This window comes from Bombyx mori, chromosome 10 (assembly GCF_030269925.1).
Source record: "Bombyx mori chromosome 10, ASM3026992v2".
NCBI classification, from domain to species: Eukaryota; Metazoa; Arthropoda; class Insecta; order Lepidoptera; family Bombycidae; genus Bombyx; species Bombyx mori.
The window spans coordinates 602,812-629,716 of record NC_085116.1 but is presented as its reverse complement, the minus strand read 5'-3'; the positions used below and the strand labels follow the sequence as shown (position 1 = coordinate 629,716).

The 26,905-nt window shown below is 41.6% G+C and overlaps 1 protein-coding gene across 2 annotated transcripts in view; it reads right to left on the bottom strand.

Annotated features, from left to right (window-relative positions):
* Nucleotides 1-10,289, bottom strand: part of LOC101746065 (nuclear receptor-binding protein homolog) — a 62,042-nt gene extending 51,753 nt beyond the window's left edge. For both annotated transcript variants that reach the window (XR_005245116.2, XM_038013399.2), the window contains exon 1: nt 9,806-10,289. Coding sequence is in view for 1 of the 2 variants with exons in the window: in XM_038013399.2 (XP_037869327.1) it covers nt 9,806-9,931 (126 nt within the window). In the remaining variant the exon portion in view is untranslated. The remainder of the gene's footprint in view (nt 1-9,805) is intronic.
* Nucleotides 10,290-26,905: the final 16,616 nt, after the last annotated feature.

Here is a 26,905-nt window from a genome sequence, read left to right as displayed (position 1 = left end):
GGAAACGGGACCCACTGAGAAGATCCGGCAAGAAACTCAGTGGGCTGTGTCTGAGGGTTAATTTACTCGACGAGCCCTTCGTCGCAAGCGACGTGTTCGACGAGAACGATGACCGGGGCTTGAGGTACCTAAAAGCACCGTTAGTGGAGGATCCGAAATGACGTGTTTGGGGCGACGTCGACTTCGCTTTCCATTCTGTCCGCAGAATCGGGAATGTATTTACCGGCAGCCGCGATGAGAGGGTTCTCGTGTCGCGCCGCTTTGTCGAAGTGGAGGGGGGGGGGGGGGTAACGTTGAAGAAACACTATCGCAATACATAACACACAATCAGAGCATATGAGTCAAGGTTGCTATTGGGAAGAGCTCTTAGGACACACTTTTTTAGCATTTTATTTTTACAGTGACATAAAGCGCATAATGGCGAGTTTTGATGCCAAAGATCATGCGAGCCACAATTCCAAATTAGTACTTGCTTTGGGGGAAAAGGAAAAAATGTGCCCTTACATGTTAATCCCTGCCAAAAATTATTACTCTTACGACATCATTATGAAACTGAAATTATATCTTCAATCTACGTTTCATATTATATTTCAATCTTTAAGAGTCCTATAGTCTTATCAAAAGCAGACTATGTTACCTAAAAGGTGGTAATTAATGTTAAGCGACTTGTGCTGTTGTTTGAATTTCAGTGATTATTTTTGTCATAATACCACACACTAGGTGGCACGCGAATAGTTCAACAAATAGGTGTATTTCATACATTTAACAACAATCTCTGAAGTTGTCGTGGCCACGAATAAAACGCCAGGGGTGCTCGTATCAAACAGATACAAAATTTTCTATTGTAATACGCACATACATACTTACTGGTGGTAGGACCTCTTGTGAGCCCGCGCGGGTAGGTACCACCGCCCTGCCTATTTCTGCCGTAAAGCAGTAATGCGTTTCTGTTTGAAGGGTAGGGCAGCCGTTGTAACTATACTGAGATCTTAGAACATATGTCAAGGTCGGTGGCGCATTTCCGTTGTAAATGTCTATGGGCTCCGGTAACCACTTAACACCAGGTAGGCTGTAAGCTCGTTCACCCATCTAAGCAATAAATAAAAAAATATAACACATTTTCTGGAGGAATTTCGTAATGAAGGATTAATTTAAAATACAATCAGCAAACGATATTAGTTTCGTGGTTAATAGTGGTAGGACGTAATAATGGCTGACAGTAAAGCACGATCATCGTGCCTATTTATGCCGTCAAGTAATCATAAGTTCCAGTTTAAAGGGTGGAGTAGCCGTTGTACTATTACTGTAATGCTACAAAACATTATACAATTGAGATTTCGATGTCATCTGTCAAGGTGAGTGACATTCGAGTTGTGATATCAATGGGTTTCTGTAACCACTTAATATCGTGTGGGCCGTGTGCTCTTTCACCCATATCTAAGCATTAAACAAGTCGCAGCGAAGCGTGGTCAAACATCATTAATAACTGCTTATGAGTATTTTGTGTTGATTTAATTTGTTGTTCGTTGGGCGAGCTCACTATCCACCTTGCGTTAAGTGATTACCGGAGCTCAGATGTGTACGTCGTGTGCGACGACGACAATACCAATAGCAAGTAGTAATAGCTCGCCTCTTGTTTAATCATACTTTTTTTTTCTTTTTTTCCTACCTATGCTATATAGCCATTGAGAGGCTATATCAGCTTCTCCTTGACGTGTAGGTGAGCTTACGGGGCTCAAGCCGGGTGTGTTGCTCACATTGGCCCTAGCAAGAGCAGTGTTTCGCAGAATTTACCGCCGGATCCGAAACGCCACCCACTGAGAAGATCCGGCGAGAAACTCAGTGGGCTTAATCAGACTGAAGACGTTATAGACGTTGTATATGAAACGTATTAGTAATTTACGCGAAGCCACCCACGCCAGTACACTACACGTGTAAATTCAAAGCGCTTTCAAATACACTAAAGAAAAAACCCATCAAGCGGCTTAAAACGTGTCGACGACCCACTAACGAAAGCACGTTAGAACAAAATACAATAATTATTATTAACTGAAATGTAAAACTGTGTTATTTTTTGCGTCTGTTGTTGAATGAGGGCGCCGATCGCAAAGTACGTACAAAAAATAGAAGCAAAAAAAAACGGACGATTCATGATGAATGATTCAAGCTTTGGAGGATCTTCGCGTCTCAAATACGTAATTGTAAAATTAGAAGCCTTATTGTCATAACCTTATAGTGCATTTTTGTGAAATAACATGAAGACACCACACAGGATGAAGTAGACAGTGTGAGCATGTGATAGTAAATGCTATTCTTAAACGGAAACATTATTAGTTATTGTATTCTGTGTCCATTGTAATATCGTAACGTCAAACACACTCACAAATGTATTTCAAGTAAATCAGTCTCGTTGCGTTGATGAAAACACAGTGAAATAGATAGAAATTTTGTAAATTTACGACCATTGTCTCTAACCATACGAAATAGAAATGGGTCAAGTCAAGGTTAGACAAATATCTGTGTGGATTTGATGAATACATTTTTAGTTCGTAGCAGTATTCTTACTTTTTAGAAGAAAAAAAAAGGCCCTAAAGAAGTGCTTTTTTTTTTTTTTTTGGTCAGGAGGAAATCGCCGGACTTCCGGCCTCCCCTGGGGATGAAGGGCGGGGCATGTCGGAGTCGAACTGACTAAAACCTCCTGTCGCTCAACAACCAACGTCCAAACCTCGCATGAGACAGAACTCATGAAAAGGCAGAGGGGGGAAAGTGAAGCGTTTAGTGCGGAGCACATCTCTCCCATCACCCTCCCCCTCGGGACGCCGGACTGGCGGTCGTCGGCGCCACGACCACCAGCCCTCTCGGTCGGCAGGCTATCCGGAGCCCGCCTAGATGGCGCCGGTTAGAATGGGTTATCCTACGGAATACCCCGCTGGGTCAGAACCAGCGTGGGTCGAGGATAGTCGGCCTTCCATCACCCGGATGCTCTTGCGTAAAACGCGTGCAGAGCAGCTTGCACGTCGTCTTCTTAGGCCCCCTTCGCCGGTCCCCAGACCGACATGTGAAGGGGACCCGAAACCCTTAGAGGGCCAGGGCTTGGGCGAGATCCGCCTCCCTGGCCCCCGCCCGACGGCGGCGGGCTTGCGCGTCTCTCACGCGCCCCGCCGCCTCCTTCTGCGAGATGGTGCACTCGCAGAAGTCGAGCATCGCCTTCCACGACTCGTCGTCGCCGAGCATCGATGCCACAACACTCGGCAACGACAAGTCGTTTCCTATTTTTGCGACGAGGACACGGCGCCACCCCTCCCATGCGGGGCAGGCGACGAGCGTATGCTCTGCCGTGTCCAAGTCGCAACCACAATGGTGGCACTCTGCCGTCGGCTCGGCTGTGATCCGGTGCAGGAACTCACCGAAGCAACCATGCCCAGTGAGCACCTGCGTGAGCCGGAAAGTGAGGCGTCCTCTGTCACGATTCACCCAATCCACAAGGACCGGGCGAATCGCCTCGACGGTCCTACGACCAGCCGAAGGATCAGCCAGCCGTCTGGACCATGACTCCAGCACGGACCGCCGAGATTGGGCCCTCCGCGCTCTGACCACACTGGGGCTGGGACGCGCCACGTCCCGGGCACGAAGGTCAGCCCGCCACTGATAGTCAGCGGCGAGCGCCTCCGCTTCCAGAACCCAAGGCGGCGTCCCAGCCAGTACACACGCCGCCTCAAAGGAGATGGTGCGATAACCACGGATGACCCTGACCGCGATGGTGCGTTGCGGCCGTTGCAGCAGCTTCGCCACCCCCGCGGCCAGGGACTGGCCCCACACAGGTGCCCCGTATAGGGCCATTGATCGCACCACCCCCGTATAGAGACGGCGCGTCACCTGGTCAGGCCCCCCGACGTTGGGCAGAAGCCGGCTTAACGCGCCGGCCACCCCCAACAAACGAGGGACCAGGCTCTGAAAGTGAGCACGAAAGGTCCAACGACTGTCCAGAATGAGGCCGAGGTACTTCAACTGCACCCCGACCCCGATACGGACGCCTCCAACCACGATATGGGCATCGACAGGTGGCACTCTCCGGGGCCTGTGGAACCACATGGCCTCGGATTTACTGAGCGCCACGTCGAGGCCCAATCTCCTGATTTTGCCGACGACATGCGCCACCCCAGCGGTAGCAAGACGGGCAGACTCGGCAAAACTACCCCCCCGGGCCACGACCAACGTGTCGTCTGCGTAACAGATTACGCTCAGGCCCGGGAGGAGGGCACCTCTCAGCACCCAGTCATACCCGATATTCCACAAAAGGGGGCCGAGCACCGACCCCTGTGGAACACCGCGCACGACCGGGAACCGGTGCAGGATCCCACCGTGTCCGGTACACGTGACCGATCTGTCCTCCAAGTAGGAACCCACCAGCCGGCGAAGGTAGGGAGGCACTCCATGTCGTTCCAGCGCCCCCCTTATCACGGACCAGGGCAGGGTGTTAAACGCATTGGCGATGTCGAGCGACACCGCCAAAGCCACCCCACCCCTGGAGACGGCCTCCTCCGAGAGGGCCCGCACGCGAAGGATCGCGTCTACCGTTGAGCGGCCCTCTCGGAAGCCATACTGCTCCGCCGACAGATCGGGTCCCACCCTGACCAGATGCTGGATGATGCGGACCGCCAGAATGCGTTCCAGCAGCTTGCCCACCTCATCCAGCAACACGATGGGACGGTACCCGGCGGCAGTATCCGCCGGGCGCCCTTCCTTTCTCAACAGCACGAGTCTACCCGTCCTCCACGATGAAGGAAACCGTCCCGACTCGAGGCAGGAGTTGTAAAGCCTCAAGAGTCGGTCCCCTAGGGCACCAAGAGCCAAGGCCCAAACCCGGCCATGGACGCCGTCCGGGCCGGGTGCAGTGTCCTTCGCACACATTTTGCGCACGGCCACACGGAGCTCCGCCCCCGTTATATGGGGCACCTCAGCAGGGACTTCACCGTCGTATTCCGGCGGCGCGTCCATAGCGGGAGCGATAAATCCCTCCCGCTCCTGCGGGAACAGCGCCGAGACGATGTCCCGCAGCTGCTGAGGCTGGAGACGCTCCGTGATCGGGGGGGCCCATGGGCGCATTTTATTGCGCACCATATGATAGGGCCGCCCCCACGGATCCTCATCCAGTGTCTCCAAGAGACCCTCCATGTGTTGGTTCTTGGCTCTTCTGATGGCCAGCTGCAATGCCCTCTGCGCGACGCGAAATGCGCCGTGCAGCCGGACCTCTTCCGCCGCGAATGCAACCGGATCATTGCGTCGCGGCAGGCGGCGGCGGCGATGCCTGGCGCACTCGCGCCTCGCCCGAACGCACTCCACGCGGAGTTGCGCAATTTCGGGCGACCACCAGTACGCCTGGCGATTAGGAAGTCGAGGGCCGATCCGGGGCATCGACGCATCACAGATGCGACGCATCGTGTCCCGGAACCATCCCGCCTCTCCCTCGACCTCGACCGGGTGTGGACGCATGGGCGCCCACGCCGCCACCGTAGAGGCTTCCATCAGGAGCTCCTTATTCAGGCGCTTCAGTGCCCATTTGGGGAATGACCGGGACGCACCACGGGGGTAGTCCCCGTGGACGTCCGCGACTGCGGAACGGGCGGAGAGATCAAACCGAATATATCGGTGATCTGACAGCGTCTCCGCCCCCTCCAAAACTCTCCAGTCGCGGATACGGCGTGCGATGGCCGGGCTTGCGAACGTAACGTCCACAATAGACTCGCCCTGCCACCGCACGCACGTCGCAACCGAACCTCTATTTAACAAACAGAGGCCGGCCGCGTGCGCCCACCTCTCCAGTAGCCTACCACGAGCGTCCGAGCGGGGGGAGCCCCATGCGACAGACTTCGCATTGAGGTCCCCCGCGAGAATCACTGGACGAGGAGCGAGGCGGCGAGCAATCGCCCCGATCCCGCCCAGGAAATGCCCGAACTCGACGGTAGGCCTGTTCGGAGAGAAGTACGCCCCGATCACGACGGTCCCTTCCAGTTGCACCGCGACGAACCCTTGACCCCTGGTCACCATCGCCAGGGGGGGGATCGCCGCGTCTCTTCTTATGACTATGGCTGCCAGGCCGCCGTCGTCCCCAAACCAGCAATCATTTGCTGGGGGAACGAAGTACGGCTCGGCGACCACAGCCACATCTATGGACCACTCCGCCATGCTCTGAGACAGCATGTCCTGAGCTCTGGCGGAGTGGTTCAGGTTTCCTTGCAGGAAGCGATAGGTGTGGTCCATTACTGTTGGACCACATCCATCGCCCCCTCCCCTTCACCGCTGCCCCCGCCCACCGGCGCCGGCGCCGCATCGGGGATTACAGCGTTGGCCAGTGCTCTTCTGGCCAACCTTCTCTTTTGTCGGCGCTTTGATTTTCGGCGCCGGTTGCGTTCGGTATTATCACCGGACGGGAAGCACGCCTTGCCTCCCGCCCGGTGGTTTGCCCTGCGCCCGGCCGCAGCGCACAGAGCGCAGTGCGGGGCGGCTGTGCAGGACGCCGCTTTATGGCCCGGTTGGCCGCAGCGGAAACACAGACCGCTACGGTCAACCGAGCTAGAAAGAAGTGCTATAGTATTTTCTCGGAGTATATTTAAAAAAATATTTCTTTAACGATTCCGACTATAAAACAAAAGGACATGTAATGATTTTGTGTCTAGACTGTCTTACTTTTTAAACCATTCAATGTAATCTTCTCATCCTCAAATTATAACGACATTGAGCGTCTGCAAATTCTTACAATTAATGTCTGCTGAACATCATTAGACCTGGCGACCTTGTCGCGAGGCCGCTACAGGAATAATTTCGTAAAATAACTGTGTAAATACGAATTCCGTAAGTCCTTAGGGTTATGGGTATGCTAGGTGAGCTCGTATCCAAGTATGCTAGGGTTCATATTCTGTTCCCAGTGCAATTTCTATGTAAATAAATACATATATGTACTCCTAATGTGCGGTAAGAATAAGTTGGCTCAAATCAAGATTTGCCACTAGTTTTGCAAATTTATTTATTAAGCCTAATACCAAATGAATTTACTTTTACACTGCTCTCGTTTGATACGATCGTAAAGTAGACGAAAATTCGTGAAATATTCATAGGCTTAGAGACAAAAGAAAATACCAAGGTTGGACCGAGGTATTTGCAAATTAAGATTCCTAGCGATCCAATACGATCCGAATAAAGAAAGATCGGCCATTTCTAACACGCATTTATCACGATGCCACCTATTCCATCTTCATCTGTTATTTTAATGCTCGGGCTAACACAACACTTTCTATTTCGCCAGGGTTGGCAGAATTGTAAGTTTTAGGAGTTGTAGACATATTTTTTTAATACCTTACAAGGAAGACGTCAATGCAGCCCAGCTGCTGAATGGTTGTCAACCAGTCGCATCAGCAAAAGCGTCTCTTTATTAATTAAAAATAACAATGTATTTTTCTTAAAAGATTTCAGTGGCTATTCGTGTCGAAAGAAATAATCAAATACTGACGACCTATTCGAGGATACGTACAAGTTTCACTTTCGTTCGATGTCTGTTCAATCAGTACAGTATACAATGTACTTACTACACACAGTCAAAAACTATGGGACCCCGGGCGTAGAAAGTGACAGTGATCGAGTTACGAAAGAGCCGAATGCTCGACGGTCGTTGACCGGCGCCCGCGCGGGGAAAGTGCTGTGCCTAAGTAATGCTTTTAATTAGACAGCCCGCCCGGGCTTCATGCTGCGGAAGTGACGTCACTTGACTTTTTGTCACATAAAGATTTTAGTGGTCATACAAAGATTTCGTTCCTGAACTACGCGTGATCTATTTATGTTTATTTTATTTACGCTGACAGAGGAAGTTTCTTAAATTGACATTTACTGCCCCTTTCGTGCAGTAAATCTTTGTAAGGTTATATATAATCTTGCACAAATACTCTATGCGTAATCAGTGAGTTATGTAGATGCAGACACTGCGTTTTTGCAAATGTTCTAAACACAATTATTCAGTTTATCTGATTTTTTAGTTTTCGGAGCGTTGCCCCCACCCGCAAATTTAGCTGTACATTGTGAATGATTTATTTAAATTTTTGAAATATAAACGATCGTGAACACGTAAACGAAAATACGAGTAAACGCAACATCGGAAATAATAAGCGCGATATTAAACTGTGAAAATAGTTTTAATTATGTCACGAAAACAGAAGAATACACTAGATATGAACTTACATTATTAACAACATGTCAGTTGCTTTAATTGTCACAAAATTTATTTGCCTCCCAAATATATAGATGAACTGAAAAATGTACAATGAGTAGCTTGACAATGATGCAGACAAGTTAATTATTATTTTTTATTGTGAGTCAAACTGAAAACTATAAAAGACAGCATTGATTCTATTCATTTAAAATCAACATCAACACCATCATATCTCTGGCATAGGACTTGAAAATAGCAGATAAGTTGGACTATTGAGCTGTAGTAATCATTTAAACTACATGTTATGCTATTCCAGGTACAATGTGACACATATGACACAGGCTCCAATATACACTTTACAATGGAGGGGCAGAGATTTTGTTCACCTATCTATTAAAATGTACATGTGATAGATAAAAGAGCATACTAATGTTGCGAAAACATGTACAAAAATTCATCATTCCGGAAACAGCAGGCTCAGCATTACTGCACAAACCGACATGGACATCTACTAAACTTCATAAACAGTGAATAAATAAGACCTATCTTTCAGGATATTTAAAAAATTTTTTTTAGTATTATTGTGTTCATGGTAAATATTATCAACTTTATTTTCATCAGATTTACTGCTAGTCTAATCTAATGAAAAATGTCAGAGATCATTATTTTTTTTTTCAATAAAAACTCTCGATATGACTACCGATGGCTAGAGTTTACCCTGAGTATTGATTTTTAAAAAGAAAAGGTAGTTTAGTATTATTAAAGGCTACAAATACTCAAGTTGGTGACTTCACTTAACAATTGTATGGAAATAACATGTATCATAACTCTTCAATCCCAAGTACATGAATACTTCCGTACTTTCGAACCACACTATGCTATGTAACAGAAAGTAGGAGGATTAGCTTGAGTTGTACAGGGTTCTATTTAGGAATGAGCACAATAGTATGCAAATTTATTTGCATTATTTATACCAATTTATATCATAAGTAACTTATAAGAAAATCTGTTTCAAAAATGTTGAATTAATGAATAGATCAAGATTTTAATAATTTAAATTCTATTAATTTAACTTGTTAAAACTTTTAATTATTTACTAATTAAATTAAATCTTTTCTTTCAGCAGTGAAAAATAAGTATAAGTTATAATTTTTAGTATTGTTCATTCAGTTTTACAATATTAAAATTTAAAAGTAAATTTCAAAGTACATTGCTAAGATGAAGTTTGTAGAATTTAAGTTTTGCTCTGAACTAGCTACAATTGATTTTTTACTACTACATGATCTAAGTTAAATATTAAATAGCCTGTGACATGCAATAAGCCTAGGCATCTTAATATCCATTATTACCATTAAGTCACTATAGTTTGCTTATTTATTTTTAACACCAATAAAAGCATCTTCCCATTTATTGCTATTAATAAAATTAAATATTCAATACTTACAGACATTAAGCACATTTCAAAATATCGTAAACAATTGTGTATTCATAAAAACATACAAACAATTGCGTCTTATTTGTGTTTTACCAGACAACCTTGTAAATCAGCTGACAGAATGTAATGGTGAAACAGTATTAAAATTACTATCGGTTAGAACTCCTTACCTCTTCCCGGCGTTTTAGCCACCGACCGCAGGGACTCTCTTCTAAAATTTCACTCTCATCCTCGGAGTCTTCACCACTCTCGCGTGGAGACTTGCGCTCCTTCTCGATGCTCCTACCGCCCGACATAACACCTGCCTAGTGTCGAAACAGCCGTGAACAATACCACTACACCGTCAATTAATATCTCACAGACGTTTTCAACACGAAAACACTTGATATATTTTCAAAATACACTTTTTCTCGTAATCATAACGTCCAAGGCTGAGTAGCTAGACGTCACTGTCGTTTCTTCACAATCCATTATTCGCATGCACAACACTTGTTACGGACTTGTTCTATTTCGATTATTAAAGTTCGATTATTGGTTTACAACGTGCGATAACACACAGCCTCTGATACGTTTATTCATATTAATTGAAATAAAATGACTACCCGGCGCACTATTCGTATTACTATTCGACACAAATATTGAATCATAGATAATTTTTTAACTGAAGACGTCTACTTTGACATGCAAAAGTTGAAAGCCCATACAGCCAAAGTAAAGAACTTCTCCTTTGACATTTTTAGCTTTGTACCACAGACAATAAACAGCTAATTTTGTGAAAGCAAAAGTGTTTTTTTTCTTTTTTAAATACTAGGTACTGCTTTTCTAATATATTTAGTAAGATGGCATAAACATTACAATTAAAGGTTGTAAAATTTAACAAGGTAGTCAGTCGGTTCTCGGAAGTTAGTTCGTGATCTTGAATCACACTGTTCCTAAAATAGACGGATCACAGGTTTATTTTAGATTAGCGCCATCTATTGAAAAAAGTCAAACAACCTGTTCGGTAGATTTTCAATAATTTATTTCGTATTCTATATTTAAAATGCTATTTAAAATAATGTACCTTGCCTAGGTACGTTTCAATGAATACTATGATGAAATTGTAGAAAGCATTTTCATTCATCGACTCCTTTATCACTGCAAACTGTAATTTAAAAACATTAGCTCCATCTATGAGTAAATGCCAAAGTTCATAAATCATATTTTCATGAGAATTTCACGATTAGAAACAATTAATATGCTTTTTAGTTTTATTCTGGAATACTTTATAGAAATTTAAATACAAAGAATACAAAAAAATACTGGTTGCCAAATGAAAATTAATTGAAAGTCAAAGGTGTGGAAATAGACGACGTTGAATTTTGAAACTCGCTAGCAGTAGTTCATATAGTTTATCATAGGTGGTGCTATCGTTATATTTATTGTTCTGTGAACAAAATGTAAATTGTGTAAAAACTTAAGGTACATGAACCCTCATAAACTATTTAAATAGCACAAGAAAGTAATAGTATTATTTTATATTAGGCAATAAAAAAATAGATTTATTATTTACCATGATAAAGGCAAACCCAAATTAAGAGTGAAAATTTTAGCTTGTGTTCAAGTTTTATTGTGAGATGAATCATTTTAATTAACTTAATTTAACGTTACAATTTAGTGTGTCTACACAGTACCTAGTAGTGATTACTATTCAAATTTTATTGTTGTTGTTTACTGAGGAAGACGTTTTGTTACCAAGGTAGCGCGGCGCGGCGTAATGAAAATTTTATGTTTACTTAACTAAATTAAATAAGTAGGTACCTAGCTATAAAACTGAACGTATAATTTGTCTGGCTTCGTTAAACAAACAATGTTTACTACTGATTGAAATAACTATTACTAGATAAGTTAATTTGGAAGATTTTTTATTATACGCTTTTTTACATGACCGCAAACGTGTATTGAATCCGGAGAATGTGGTATGTGGAACTTCCCCTGCCGAATTCGCCAGGAATCGCCAATTGAAGGCCTTGGTTTCAAGGACCCACAAAGGAACCCTTGTACTCTTCACCTGGGAGAGGTTGGAGGGGCGACCATCACGCGAGACACTCCTTTATCCCAAAGGCGTCTGATCGATGCAGTCATGACCGAAAATTATTTTATGTTGGGCAACGAAGTTGGTGTTCCAGAATACCCCGCTGCACCATAATAATATCAAGTCGGAACGCGATACAGCGTCAGCCAGTAGCCTCTTTTTAATATCTACTCTATGACGCACTAGATTGTACCTACTTATCCGATCGTCCAGAACCGGATCACCAAATAAAGTTCTTCTTACCTCTCGAGGAGGGTTTTACTTCTCTCTGCCTCCTACTCGACAGTGGGCGGTGCGGGGAGATAAGACCTCTCTTACGCGATTGTTTTTTTTTCCTACCTAAGCTGATTGTCTTGAGAGACCATATCAGCGTCACCGGGCGATTCGCGCTTGATCGTTTTCATGAGCGTGGCGAATACAGCGCTACACTGACGGGGCGGCGCTGATGGCCAGTCGGCACTAACAATATTGGCTTTATTTGAGCGACCATGGTAGCACTTTATCTATCTTCTCTCTCGGGGACTCAGTGTAGGTAACGGCTAAGCAGCCGTGACCTTTCAGCACTTGCATTTGCCGCTAAATGCAACGCCCTCGGTCACTGTTCATCCAGAGTTTTATTTTAATTACATTTAATTATATAAGAAAATGGCATGAATTTTACTTTTTCAATCGATCACGATTTTCAGCTACGGTTCACGTTTTCATCGTTCTTGCGACCCGGATAAAATTAGCTAAATGAAGCCAAACTGAATTATTATTATATAATTGGCTTTTTTTTGTTGACTGTCAGTACTTTTAAAATTTTATGATGCGATTTCTTATAGAGTCAAATTGTGCTGTTGTCTCAATCGGATTTATTCCGTAATATCTACAAAAGCACAATCCTTGGGTCGAAAGGAAACATGAAAAGGGCCATGCGAAGGGTTTTAGGTCCGTACTTGTATCTGGGTTCTTGGTTACGACTTTCCGCACTCTAAACACCCTTTTCCACAGTTCGTTGATCTTAACGATTTTGTGTTTGAAAAAACTTCGATTTAGGCAACGATCTGCTAACACTTAGGTATTGTCTCCGCTGGCGTGTTTAAGGGCAATTGCGTTGCATCGACTGAAATGAGAGTGTAATGACTTTACAAGAAATCGTATACTTAGTTTATAAGATTATAACGTAATTGTGTCTGTTAAATTAAATATTTACAAAATTTACTTATATTTTGTTATTTGGAGATAATTTCAAATCATTCATTTTATTATTTTAACATATCCGTTTATTTCTTTATCTGCTCCTTCGAGGACAATCTACGAAATTCAAAAAGTTGATACTTTATCTCAGTTCCAAGATGAAATCCGGATATAGTGATTTTTTTTGCCAACAAAAGAAACTTCATAAGCTTAGCTTCTATAGAAGACATTGCGGGTAATAAGTACGGTATACGATACTGAGATGCGATCTCGAAGCTCATCAAGCTACTGCAACCGTTTCTCGTCTACTATTTCATGCAATCACGGAAGATACACAAGCCGATCCAGAACCAAAGTAATAACTAGTCTCTTGGTGGAAGAGTAACTCCATAGAACGGCTTGTGATACAAGGTAAGATAAAGAAAGGAACAGTGCGGAGGCGTCAACCCTTACGACTGATCAGGTTTGCTTCGAGAGGCCTAGGTCGTGATATTTGTCCTTCAAATTATACCATGCTAACGACGAGTGTTCTCAATGTTCTCAATGACCAAAATGATGGAGAAAAAAGTCGATGCCGACTAAGTCTTCAATCAGCTTGCGGTAGGCAGCGGCTTGGCTTTGCCCCTGGCATTGCTGAAGTCCATGGGCGACAGTAACCACTCACCATCAGGTGGGCCGTATGCTCGTCTGCCTACAAAGGCAGTAAAAAATAAAATAAAATAAAAAATCTCATGTCTCAAGTGGTCTCCCTGAGTGCAGTACCACGCGATCCAGGTTCGGTTCTCGGTCGGAGTCTACACACTAGGTCTTGAAGCAGACAGCGTGATTTACTTCGTGATGTCTGTGGACCACACTTAACCCAGATTGATTTGGGCCGTAACTCCGAGCTGATCTATACATTAACTACATTTGTAAAGTTAAAACAAATAGAACAAGCTAGCATTTAGTTAATAGCAGTGTTTAGGCTATAAAGATATCTAGACCGCTCGCGTGTCCGGTCCCCCGCCCTGTCGGATGTCGTGCTAATGTTTCCGACAATCAACAGCAGACGTGGACTATTTTTACGAGAGAACATGTTGTGTTCTTAACACACATGCCCGCTTATGGGCAGTACAACAAACAAAGAGAGCCTCCTTGTCACGTGTTCGAAGGGTTCGGGATAAATAAAAATTGTACGGAAGTACAAATTAATTAAGACTGTATAATATAAGACTTAGAACACTTAAAACACTTAACGAACACTTTAAAAATCTTAATTCACTTCTTCCGCTTCGCCTCAGGTGATTCGTTCGCTGTTTCGCTTCGAGTAGATCGGAGTACTGACTTACTTCGTGCCATCTCTGCAACGTTTTTATAGTCGATACAACATCCCTAGATTTATCGGGAACATTTTGGACAAGCTGAATAGCTCCGAAGTGTGTTTTCGCTATCTGAAAATAGATGGCGTTGTACTTCTCGAGTGTTCTCGATGTTACTAGTTCCTTTGATATACGTTTCTGCCATTCGGCGATAGAAGGAGTTACTCTTACCGGCGTAACAGTACCTACTTTAACAAGATAACATTAATCAATGTTCTCCAAAAACAGGTATGTGATTTTATATATTTATTTAAGCGACGTAATCGATTTTGAAGACGCCGCCTAATTATTCTAGCTATACTTCATTTTAACAATATTTCTTTAAGCAGTGGAACGCAAGCACATAACTAGTAGATAGTATCTATAGTAATGGGATCTATTGATTCGTACTGTGTCTATCAGATTTTTGTAAATTGCTTAGTAGCAGATAGTCAGATAGGATAGGCTTGAGTAGGTCGATCGATCTAAGGTAATAAAAATATACTGTGTAACTTATGAGCGCGATCGGACGGGATCTCAGAAAGTACCCAATGCGACCGAAGAATATAGTTAAAACTGCAGTTAAACACAGAACTAGTTAACAACATCTCTCATTAGGAAGGACATTAATACGAGATGTCATCTTAAAAGTTTAGTTTTATTGTCCGTTGTTATCTGGCCCCTGTTATAACAATTTAATGGCTCAATAATTTTAGAAAAACAAGTTGTGTATTTAATGGTTGCTCGTTGTTGGTGAAATTCGAAACTCGAATGGTTAATACTGGTATATTTCAAGTAAAATGAAATTGAATCCATTAATTTATTGTTTTATTTTATTTTATTTTATTAATTGACGTGGAGCTCAAAACTCGGTATTCTTTTTTTTTATTGCTTAGATGGGTGGACGAGCTCACAGGCCGCCTGGTGTTAAGTGGTTACTGGAGCCCATAGACGTTCACAACGTAAATGCGCCACCCACCTTGAGATATAAGTTCTAAGGTCTCGGTATAGTTACAACGGCTGCCCCACCCTTCAAACCGAAACGCATTACTGCTTCACGGCCGAAATAGGCAGGGTGGTGGTACCTACCCGCGCGGACTCACAAGAGGTCCTACCACCAGTAGTATTCGTGTATTATATGCCTATTTAAACCCGCCAAGGTTTGAGCAGTTGAGTTTACTCGATATTACAAATTTTATGGTTTAAATAAAACGATAATGATAGTAGCCTGGAGCTCTGCCCTATCGATAGAAAAAAAGAAAGCAACACAAGGATAATCATAAACGATAAAAATAAATTTGCTAGCATTTAAAAATATTCCTTTTCTTTGTGTCGGTATAATAAGGTTTGTATATTCAGTACTTAACTATTATGTACCGTATCATATCAATAAAAAAATTTCAATAAATTTAACTTAAACCATTATTTTATTCAAAAATTAAATTTACGAGTATATCACAATGTTACAAATATTGGTGGCAATGATAATTATTGAAGTTCACGTACGATTACTACAGTGAAGGAATAAAATTATGTCATAGACTGCGACACTTTCAAATTTTGTATAATTAATGATCATCGTTAGGATGAAACGTGTTCGAGTCCGTACAGTTTAATAGCACGGTTTTACAAATGTTACTGTAAATAACGCGTTCTGATTTGGAGCTGTAATTTATAAATAAAAGTTGTAGAATACAACTGAAACAGCGACCTTCTTTTTTAAAAGGGACGGACGCATTTACTTTTACTATACTAAATCCAAATATGCTAAATCCTATACTAAATTCATTCCATATGCTTGCCCAGCCACCTACGTCAGTGAAAAATAATCGGTCATCGTTCTCGTCGAACCCGTCGCTTGCGACGAAGGGCTCGACGAGTAAATTAACCCGCAGACACAGCCCACTGAGCTTCTCGCCGGATCTTCTCAGTGGGTCGCGTTTCCGATCCGGTGTGTTCGTGTTAGCAACGTCGTCAGGTTTGAGCCCCGTGAGCTCACCTACTAGTTAAGGCTACGCTGAAATAGACTCTCAAGGCTCTCAGCTAGATAGGAAAAGAAAAAAAAGAAAAATAATGACAACGTTATGTTTCAGTTCTTTGTCAGTCATAAATCATACGTTTTCATCACATTTTATGGTTGAATCAAATAAATCTATAATAAAATAATACTTTTTCATTCATATTAATGTGTGTTACAATCAGATGTTTTTACAAGCGTGGGAGACTCGGTTTCTTGGTTACAATAACTCACAATGTCTTAAAATGTCACATATCATGATAACATCACCAGAAAATTATTCACATTTCTTTTTACATTTTCTGTGTTTTTTTTCCAAATATTCGTCTGTGGGACTGTGAGTCGGCGTAGCTACGTAGCTGGGGAATAAGTGATCTGAAAAATTTACATTAATCGTGCTCATAATAATCAGATAATTAGAAAAATTAATTTTGTTTCGTTTGTGCGTGCGCCATTTTTTTCTGTATCAAAATAAGCTAAAGTGAACATTGTGAAAAAAAACGAATGGAAATATTATTTCGTATAACAATCATTACAAATTATTCCGTGTTTTGTAAAACAAAAGGGAAAAAATAATGTACCCAGCTCCTCGTGCCCGGTGGAACGGAAAAGGAAACGCTGCCGATGTTATGCAACCAACGAACGAATAAGTAACGGTCGGACAAGCTCGTCGAACCGTCCTCATCAATATCTCAAACAAAACGAAACATCCCAATCTAAGAAAGAAAAAAATAGGTTTCCAAAGATAATAACTGTGATTACTTGTACAATGCTCTGTTTGTAAATGTATATACATACGCTAACATACGTTGGAAAATATTAAATTCATTTTGGAATGTTTGGTAGACTTGACAAATTTGAAAATTTGTTCTATCATATAGGGATTTTTTTAATTTTAGGCACTATGGAGAAAATTGTTAACGCTGGGGACTCTTTTGGAGATAATTTTCAAGATTTTGCTGTAGACGACTGGTGCTCTGATATCATGACCATTAACGCTGGAGTTCCACAAGATAAGGTGCTCTCCCCCGTGCTTTTCATCCTGTATATCAATGACGTGCTATCTGTTGATGGTATGCATTGCTATGCGGATGACAGCACGGGGTATGCGAAATTTATTGGCAATCAGAGTCTTTCGCGGAGTGTGGTTCAGGAGAAGTGATCAAAACTTGTATCTGCAGTGGAATTTTCTCTGGAGCGAGTCTCCGAGTGAGGTGAATTGAACTTAGTTCAATGCGTACCACGCACCATCTGGCTTTGGAATGAGCTCGTTTCTTCGGTGCTTTCCGAGCGCTATGACATGTCCTTCTTCAAACGAATCTTGTGGAGACTACTCATCATTAGGTGGGAGTTATGCTCATCTGCCTATCAGAGTAATAAAATAATAGCTTCCTACTGATATCCAAATATTGCCAGAGCCCAGATACAAGACAACGCTTGACGTAAAAGCCGCCACCCACCTTTTTTTTTTATTGCTTAGGTGGGTGGACGAGCTCACAGCCCATCTGGTGTTAAGTGGTTACTGGAGCCCATAGACATCTACAACGTAAATGCGCCACCCACCTTGAGATATAAGTTCTAAGGTCTCAGTATAGTTACAACGGCTACCCCACCCTTCGAACCGAAACGCATTACTGCTTCACGGCGGAAATAGACGGGGTGGTGGTACCTACCCGTGCGGTCTCCCAAGAGGTCCTACCACCAGTGATTACGCAAATTATAATTTTGCGGGTTTGATTTTTATTACACGATGTTATTCCTTCACCGTGGAAGTCAATCGTGAACATTTGTTGAGTACGTATTTCATTAGAAAAATTGGTACCCGCCTGCGGGATTCGAACACCGGTGCATCGCTACACACGAATGCACCGGACGTCTTATCCTTTAGGCCACGACGACTTACGACCTCTAGAGGTGAGTCGAACTGAAACTTTGAAATGAGGGTGACTACTCACTACCAGTGGGTCCGTATGTTTGTCTGCCTTCATAGACAACAAAACAGGTCACTGAGTATATACTGGTTGGCAAAAACATAATAAAATGACATGAGGTCGAGGACTCTTTTCGGAATCTTTGCTTCGTTGCATTGAATTTTAAATTTGAAATTGAAAATTCTATTCGCCATTTATAATAATGGTTGTATTTAAAGGAACACTTAGGCAGGTTATTTAATTTGAAACAATTTCTTGGAATCATCCACGGCTTCGGGCTAGCAATCAAGTACAAGGAAAGAAATTTATTTCGGCGAAACCTCACAAGCAAAATTGAGATAGAGCATAATCATCCATTATAATAATATATTCTGTGAGAATATGGAGCATATATAATTAGCTTCTAAGATCAAATTCTTCGAAAAACAACACTGTAATAGCATATCAAGTTTTCTTAGCTGTTGCAAAGACACATGTACGGTTCACATAAATGTTTTTATAATCTTGGCAGTTGTTAGTGAGCATGATCCCAGCGAAGTAAATAGTCCCTTCATAACTAGCTTCAAAACTTGCGAGTACTTTCGACATACATTCAAGTGTGGTGTTCGGTCAGGCGGTCCGTACACACATAAATCACTCCAAGTCATTGAAACTCGTTTTTGCAGGGAGTCGTCGGAGCACCGTGGTATTTAGATCGCTACGACAATCTCGACTTGGAACTACACGTTAGTTCCTGAAAAAGCGTTAAAGCGCGGCGCGACAGCATAACCCGGCGACGGGCAACGTAAAGTCACCAGAAATTTGTCTTATTGGATCTCTCGGATTTGTTCTTCGTGCTTATAGGCTCTTCAAGCACTGGTCACTGTTCTCGTCGAACTTGTCGATTACGACGAAGAGTTTGAAGAGCAAACTGAACCAAAGATAACCTACTAAGTTTTTCACCGGATTTTCTCAGTAGGTGGCGATTCCGATCCCGTGGTAGTTTCTGCGAAGCAGTGCTTTTGCTATGGCTAGTGTTAGCAAATTCTGTCAGGTTGAGCCCGTCAGCTCACTTACCCGTCCGCGCGTACCTGAAATAGCTCCTTAGATACTAGCGATTAAGTAGGAAAACAAAAGTGAATATGCGTAGATATGCGGAAGTAGGACTGTGTGACCTCAGCCGCTTTCCGCAATTGTTACTGCTTCTTAAGCATTCCACATTTGACGGTCATATGCTAGTTTACGTTTTGAATGTTTTATCTGCTTGTAGTAGGGTGAAGATGACATAGACGAGTTAAGGGGTGAGTTTTGTTATTGCATATGCGGGCAGGGAACATACAGCTATCTTGACGGAGTTTTTTTTTTTTTTTTTTTTTTTATTGCCTTTGTAGGCAGACGGGCATACGGCCCACCTGATGGTGAGTGGTTACCGTCGCCCATGGACTTCAGCAATGCCAGGAGCAGAGCCAAGCCGCTGCCTACCGCTTAATACTCTCCACAAGCCTCGTTTGAAGAAGGACATGTCATAGCGCTCGGGAAACACCGTGGAGGGGAGCTCATTCCATAGCCGGATGGTACGTGGCAAAAAAGATCTCTGGAAACGCACTGTGGATGACCGCAGTGGCTCCAGGTAGTATGGATGAACTCTACTCCGGTGGCGGGCGGTGCGATGGTAAAAACGAGATGCTGGTATCATCTCGAACAATTCCTCAGAGCACTCCCCATGGAACATACGGTACAAAATACAGAGGGAACCGAAGTCCCTCCGCAGACCCAGAGGCTCCAAACGATCCGAGAGAATGGGATTATCGACAATCCGAACGGCCCTCCTCTGTATGGAGTTATCAAGGTATCTTTTTAACATCAGAATAAACACACACCTGATCTGCTGAGCAATCTTTCAAGATTCGTTTAAGCAACGATAAATCATAGCGTGTCAGAAACAATGGGGGGAGCTTATTCCAGAGTCGGATCGTCGCCTAAATATTTTTTAGTTATGCACTGTAGATCTGGCACTCATTAGTTTCAGCAGAGATAAACTGCTACAACATGTGGTGCAATTGTTTAAATGGTCATCATAGACAATACTACAGATCACTCATACTCGGATAGTCAAATTTCATATCTTTAAGAAAGACAAGTTGAGAAAAGTATGCAGGAATCGCAAAATATTTAGAGCCACAAAAATCTGGCTAGTTCGGGCATTCGTTGTATTCTCCTGCTCTGTGAAGAGTAACTGCTGTTAAAGTAACTAGGGTAACGAATCACTAAAACCAACTAAGTCTAATCCTGTATCCAAGTGATTTCCATATTATTTGCGTCAAAAAACCTAATGGATTCTTTCGACAAGTCTGGGAATGCTGATTTAACGTTCTGACCTTCACTCACGAAATTCAGCAGACTGTAAAGGGTGTACATTTTTGTTCTCCAAGCGGTTGAAATCAAAATGGAACATTTATTGAATATGTTGCTTCGAAGATACGTACTAGCATTATTAATCAATCAAATACAGTAATTGAGGCCGTCAGCCCAAAGTGGCCTAAGCTTACCATAATTGTTATGAAACAATGAGGTTTAAGTTTGTATGAATTTGAATTTGAGTAGGCAAAAAACAATACGCGCAAAAATAATGTTTACAAAGCCATCTGCTATGTATGGGTGAAACTATGGATAGGCCGGTTTCCCATCACAATTTATTATATTTTAAATAGATTGCAACACACATAATTATAAGCCTGATTATGAAAAAATGTGGGTTAGGCCACTTTTGCGCTGACGGCCTCAATTATATATCAGATCGATCTTATTGCATGGATGCGAAGCATGGACGCTTACACAGAAAGAAGAGGCAAAACTCGTGACGGAGCGAATGGTACTGAGAAAAATACTAGGACCAGTTCAGAAAGAAGACGAATCTTGGCACGTCCGGAAAAACAAGGATGTGGAGAGGCTTTTTGGTGAGCCAAATATTCTGTGGGAGATGAAGGCACGGAGGCTCGTATGGCTCGGGCATGTAGTGCGTATGGAGCAGGATCGGGCTGTGAAACGGGTGTACGCGGGTGTACCGGAGAGACGCCGCCCCGTAGGGAAGCCCAAGTACCGCTGGTCTGACGCCGTGGAAGGAAATTTACGTGAGCTCCGAGTGTCGGGCTGGCAAGGTATTGCGCAGCGCCGGGATCAATGGCAAAGTTTATTGTCGGAGGCCAAGAGCCACTTCGGAGTCATAGCGCCAGCTCAGTAGTAGTAGTAGAAAAATCTTAGAAAGCACATACCTGATTTTGTTCTAAATCGACCTTGAAATTCGAAGCATAACGTGCCCATTGGATCAGGGATTAGGATTAAGTGCGATCTTAGCAATATAATCAACGTCTGCACTCGTCGATTTTTTGCCACTCTTGTTAGCATTCCATTTTGTTATCTTATGCACATATGTTCGTACATACAGAATCATAAATAAATGAGATCGTATATACAGAACTAAAACGATTCCCGTTTCTGGGAATCCGAAAAGGAAATTTCTTTGACGTCACGCCTTCCTGATCTGGCGTAGAAACTCCTCATCGAATAGGATAACCTCGCGTAAATTATATCAATAATAATAAAATGCCCAAAGGATGTTTGTGTGAAGCTAATATTTGATTTCACGGATTACTCTGTAAGAGGAAGTCACCTATACTCGATGAAGCAACAACGAAAAAGCTATATGTAATCTTAACAAAATTTTGGTTATAGAAAAATGAGCCTTATTTTTTCTGCACGAATGATTGTTTTATTGTTATTAGGTTACTGTAGCATACAATCTTATAGTTTTAAGGTCACGACGAAGGCCTACACGGGAAATTGATGCGGATTGATTAAAGTATGAAATGGACTTAGTGTTGGCTTTGATACAGAACGTGATATTATATACTTATTACAACGATGAAATAATGTTTGTTACAAATAAAGTATGTATCATATGTAATAATAATAAAAAAAAACACGTGTGGCACTCGAGGACTGTTGCGGTCAAGCTAACCTCATGCATTTTCCATATTCGAATACATATTTTATTTACATACATATTTTTGGAGTAACGTCTCATAGAGTCCGTTAAATATTGTAAGTTTCAAGAATGTAGTAATCGTGACAGACTGCTTCGGTGACGGCTTGTAGGTAAAATGGAAAAAATGTGATGGTGGTATAAAATTCTACATTTTCCCAGAATAAATTATCGAGTATAAATTATAAATTATCGATAAATTTCGAGGGAAAACTTCACAACGACACCCCGTCTTTGTTACTAATATTACACAGTCAGGTCGCAGTTTAATGTTTTTTCCATTCTAATGTACATATATTCTAATTTGTAACGTGTGATAGGTTCCACTTGGCTGTGTGGTTCGATCGAGCGGGTGGTCCTGTCTAGACGCAGCGCGCTGTTGATCTGAGGTGGAACCGTCTGATGGAAACTTCCGTATGAATTCATCCAATTACGGTTACGATCGTCGCACGGAACGCTGCTGTAAACAAAAAACTGAAGCCAGATAAATGTTTTCATCAGAATTTTAATTTTAAATTTACAACGTCTCTCTTCAAATTTTTTTCGAATTTATGACGATGATCACAAGGAATACAAATCCGGAAACAATGAGGCCCTCAAAGACGAGGGTGATTTAATTTCCTGAAACGTCAAGTTTTGTCCTTTGTTGATCGAAATTTAATATTATTTTATTGAGAAAAATGTTTTTTATTGGGTAAAATTAATGTTAATGTTAATGTAATCGTCATTTTTTGAATTCTGATGATATCTCCTCAGTAACTAGTACCTCCAACTGCTATTTTACTACAGACACAAGAAACAAGTAATCAATTTTTTGATTCCAGTTTCTATTTTACATATTCTCTTCGCTTTGAGATGTGTGAACAAATTTCACGTTCGTGCTTCCTATTAAAAACTGACGACACATTTATGACTTCACGTACACAAAAGCTCTTTCTGCAAGCGTTCCTACTTTATTCTTATTTATTTGGACTTCCTTTGATTTAGGACAGTTGATGTTCGCACAGTGAGGACTTGTCAACAATGAAATATTAAAAAGTGAGTATTATTTTTTTCAATGCCCCGATACGAACAAAGCCCAGCATCATCATCGTGACATCGCCATGTCGTTGAGCGACAACAGCTCATAGAACGGGCTATTTTCGAAGGCCATCAGTGTTTTTTGTTTGAAAATGTTATAAAATGTCTGCTCAAAGATTGAACCTCCGCTGTATTTTAAGGATAAAAATTAGCATTGTAATGTTGAAATTTGTCTGGTCTGAAGTGATTTATGTCTTAGTTGTGATGGAGAGACGGGCTGAACTAGAATCATGACGAATAACGTTTTCTATTTGAATTTGAAGACTGATTTTCGCTAAAATTTCTTGCAGGGTCTCTGGTAATAACATTAGAATTATGTTGAAGATAATATTTTGCTTTTTATATTGAACGCATTATGCCAATTAAATTAAATAAGAAGTACCCATTTCGTACATGAATTACATACTTTATTTTAACAACGTACATTGCTTCAACTGTAAAAAGATTTTCATAGTTTAGTCATTATTCATTAGTCACAGGAATTCGATCGGTAAGCCGCATTGTACCGTAAATTTTAATTTCATTCGCTCATTGGTGCCGGGTCAAATGATGCCCAAGTTTTAAGGTATTCTAGCATAGTAATTTATTTGACTATAAAGTATTGTCAAAAGAGATCATGGGAAGAGTTATGGGTGGGACAAGAACAGCCAGATTTTGAATAACAAATATCGTTCACTTCTCCTTCCGAGGGATCAAACCGACCGGATGATTCATTCACTACTACACCAACGATGCGATCTTCTAGGGTTATGTCAGTTTATGTTATAAAAATTCTGATTATTGTGTCTGCAGAAAATATTTTACTTTGCCAGGAAATTCATTAATCCACAATAACTTATTTGTTAGAAATAAAATACTCGCAGCATTATCGTAGGATATTCGAATGACTATGCAAGTTCACCCGGCACCACATCTACCAGGCCATCAGTTATAAAAATCTAAGTAACCACACAATTTATTGCAAAAAAAAAACACCTACGGTTTATTTTAAGCATTTTTCTCCAAAAGAGACAAGCAATAACAGTGCGGAAACAATTAAAGATCCTTTCATTTCATTGACTTCAAGCTGGGATTCAATTAATTTACGATCGGTTTGATAACATAGTTGTGCGTGCACAAAGGGGTGCGGAAATCCGCACAGCGCGGCACTGGGGTCAACGAACTCGAGCGGGCTCAACCTGGGATTAAAGATTTATTGGATTGTAGAAACAACCAACACAGTAATATAACCCATATTACTGAACTGTATCAATTCAACTGCGGTATGCACATGATCGATTAGACTGTGGCTTACACACGCATCGCTTGATACAAATACACCGGGCCTCCGGAATCACGTGATGATTACTTTCTTCTAATTAAAACTGTACGATAGTCGTTATCCGAATGTAATGGAAAATTTTATTTCGTAAGTCTCTACGGGCTGATAAAGCTTCGCATCAAATATCCCGTAATCTCGCTATCTACACGATAATAATAAAAGTAAAAATAACAGGAGAGTAAAAAATAACTCTGGGTTTCTTTAACAGAGTAGGAATATGCATTGCGGTGAATTCGCGACGTACTGTCGCAAACTTTATTTCCGGATATCGTGCCGCTGAAGTAGCCTGCTTCGAGCCCTGATATTGACATCTCTGTAGTGCTTAACGATACATTTCTAAAGCGATTTTATACAGAGAAAAACGTTTTTAGATACGTGGTAAATAGACTTTTCCCTATAGGATATTATCCGAAAAAACTGAGCTTTCCAAATATCACAAATTGTAAGCTCAGCAGAGCAAACTCTAAATTATAATAACATTGTTATTAATACTGTCCAAAATGAAAATGGAAGGTAAATTCAAAAATCAACGGTCCGAGGATTTCGGTCTTTCAAAGCCGCATAAAACTATTCTTAAATTATAGATAATAATCATAACAATAATTCTCTTTTTTTTGTACGACATTGAAATAAAGCTGAAAACTATATGATCAGTTTTGAAGCAACATTGCGTCTACTCAATTAATGACTTTGATATAAAATATATGTAGTTATTCGTAGCTAATGGCAGCTTATATTCCATTGAAAAATTATAAGCCAACTCACGATCCTGAGGCCATAACTCACCGTGGTAAGCTTTTTTTCTCTTACTAAAATTGTGGGGTTGATACACACGGGGGCGAAAAAAAGGCATTTTTCTGTTAAGAAGATTAGGATTGAGATTTATCAAGATTTTTGCCAAGGGTCGTCATTCAATGCTAAAACTACCAGCTATAGATATTTTCGTACTACTCTGAGTATACGGAGGAACTACGGTTCTGTCAGTGATTTGTATAGGATTTCTCATAGGCAGTACATTTAGATAATTGTTTGAGATGGCGTCATCCCCTTTTATTACACTGCACGCCCCCAAAACATAGAAAAACGTCAGCCAACGAAGATAATAAAAACGTGCACGGAAAAGAAAGTATTGAAAATTTGGAAATTGATATAAATGACCGTAAAAGGCGTTTTAATTACGCCGGTTTATACGACGCAAAAAATGAAATATATTCAACGCGTTTGTCTCCGGTCCTATAATATGACGGCGACCCCTACACCTGGCGATGATTTGGCAATTAAACTCTCTTTATCATACGTGTATGGAATTCGCAATGATCACCGTTAAATTACGCCAACACAGCTAAATCACTAGTGGTAATTATTCCTCTTCAAAAACGAAGTCAGACACTGGAACGTTTCCTGGGTAAAACTTTTTTCAGTCCTAAAACTATAATTACAACTATACGACTTAATGAAGATACAATCATCGAGTTTGAGTGATAGGGAATTAAGCAAATTCACAAATTGTCTTAAATTATTTGTGGAAGTCCAGAGAAGGTTTAAAAGGTGAAAATGAAAATGCTCTGAATTAAATAAAAATAAACAATTTTGTTTTTCTTTTGATGTGTCCCCCGTCGGACATATTCATTTTGTTTGTTTTAAGTTTATTTTATATAAAGGCTTAGGTCTTTTATTTATCGATTGACGCACTACGAAGTCTGCCGAGTCAGTTACTTATCTTTTTTTTAATTTTTTTTTTATTGCCCTTTTAGGCCGACGAGCATACGGCCCATCTGATGGTGAGTGGTTACCGTCGCTCATGGACTTCAGCAATGCCAGGGGCAGAGCCAAGCCGCTGCCTAGCGCTTATCTATACTCTATACTAATATTATAAAGAGGAAAGATTTGTTTGTTTGTTTGTTTCGAATAGGCTCCGAAACTACTGGATCGATTTGAAAAATTCTTTTTCCATTAGAAGCCGACATTGTCCCTGATGAACATAGGCTACTTTTTTTAAATTTTATTTTATTTTATTTTTTTGGTTTCATGTGTGTTTTAATGTTTCCGAAGCGAAGCGAGGGCGGGTCGCTAGTTAATAAATATATTGACCAATCTTCGTACCGGTATGTATTTGCGCCCTAAAGAATTGATTGATGTCATTTCGGGCGGTGGCTTCGTTGCGGTCGCGCTCCACTGAACAGCTAAACAGAATCTTAACAATATATTCTCGTGACTGGAAAAAATAAGTACCTAACCTTTCCCGTATTTTCAACCAAATACTATAAAGTGAAACTAGGAATTATGAGCTTTTGCAGAGATAGACAAACG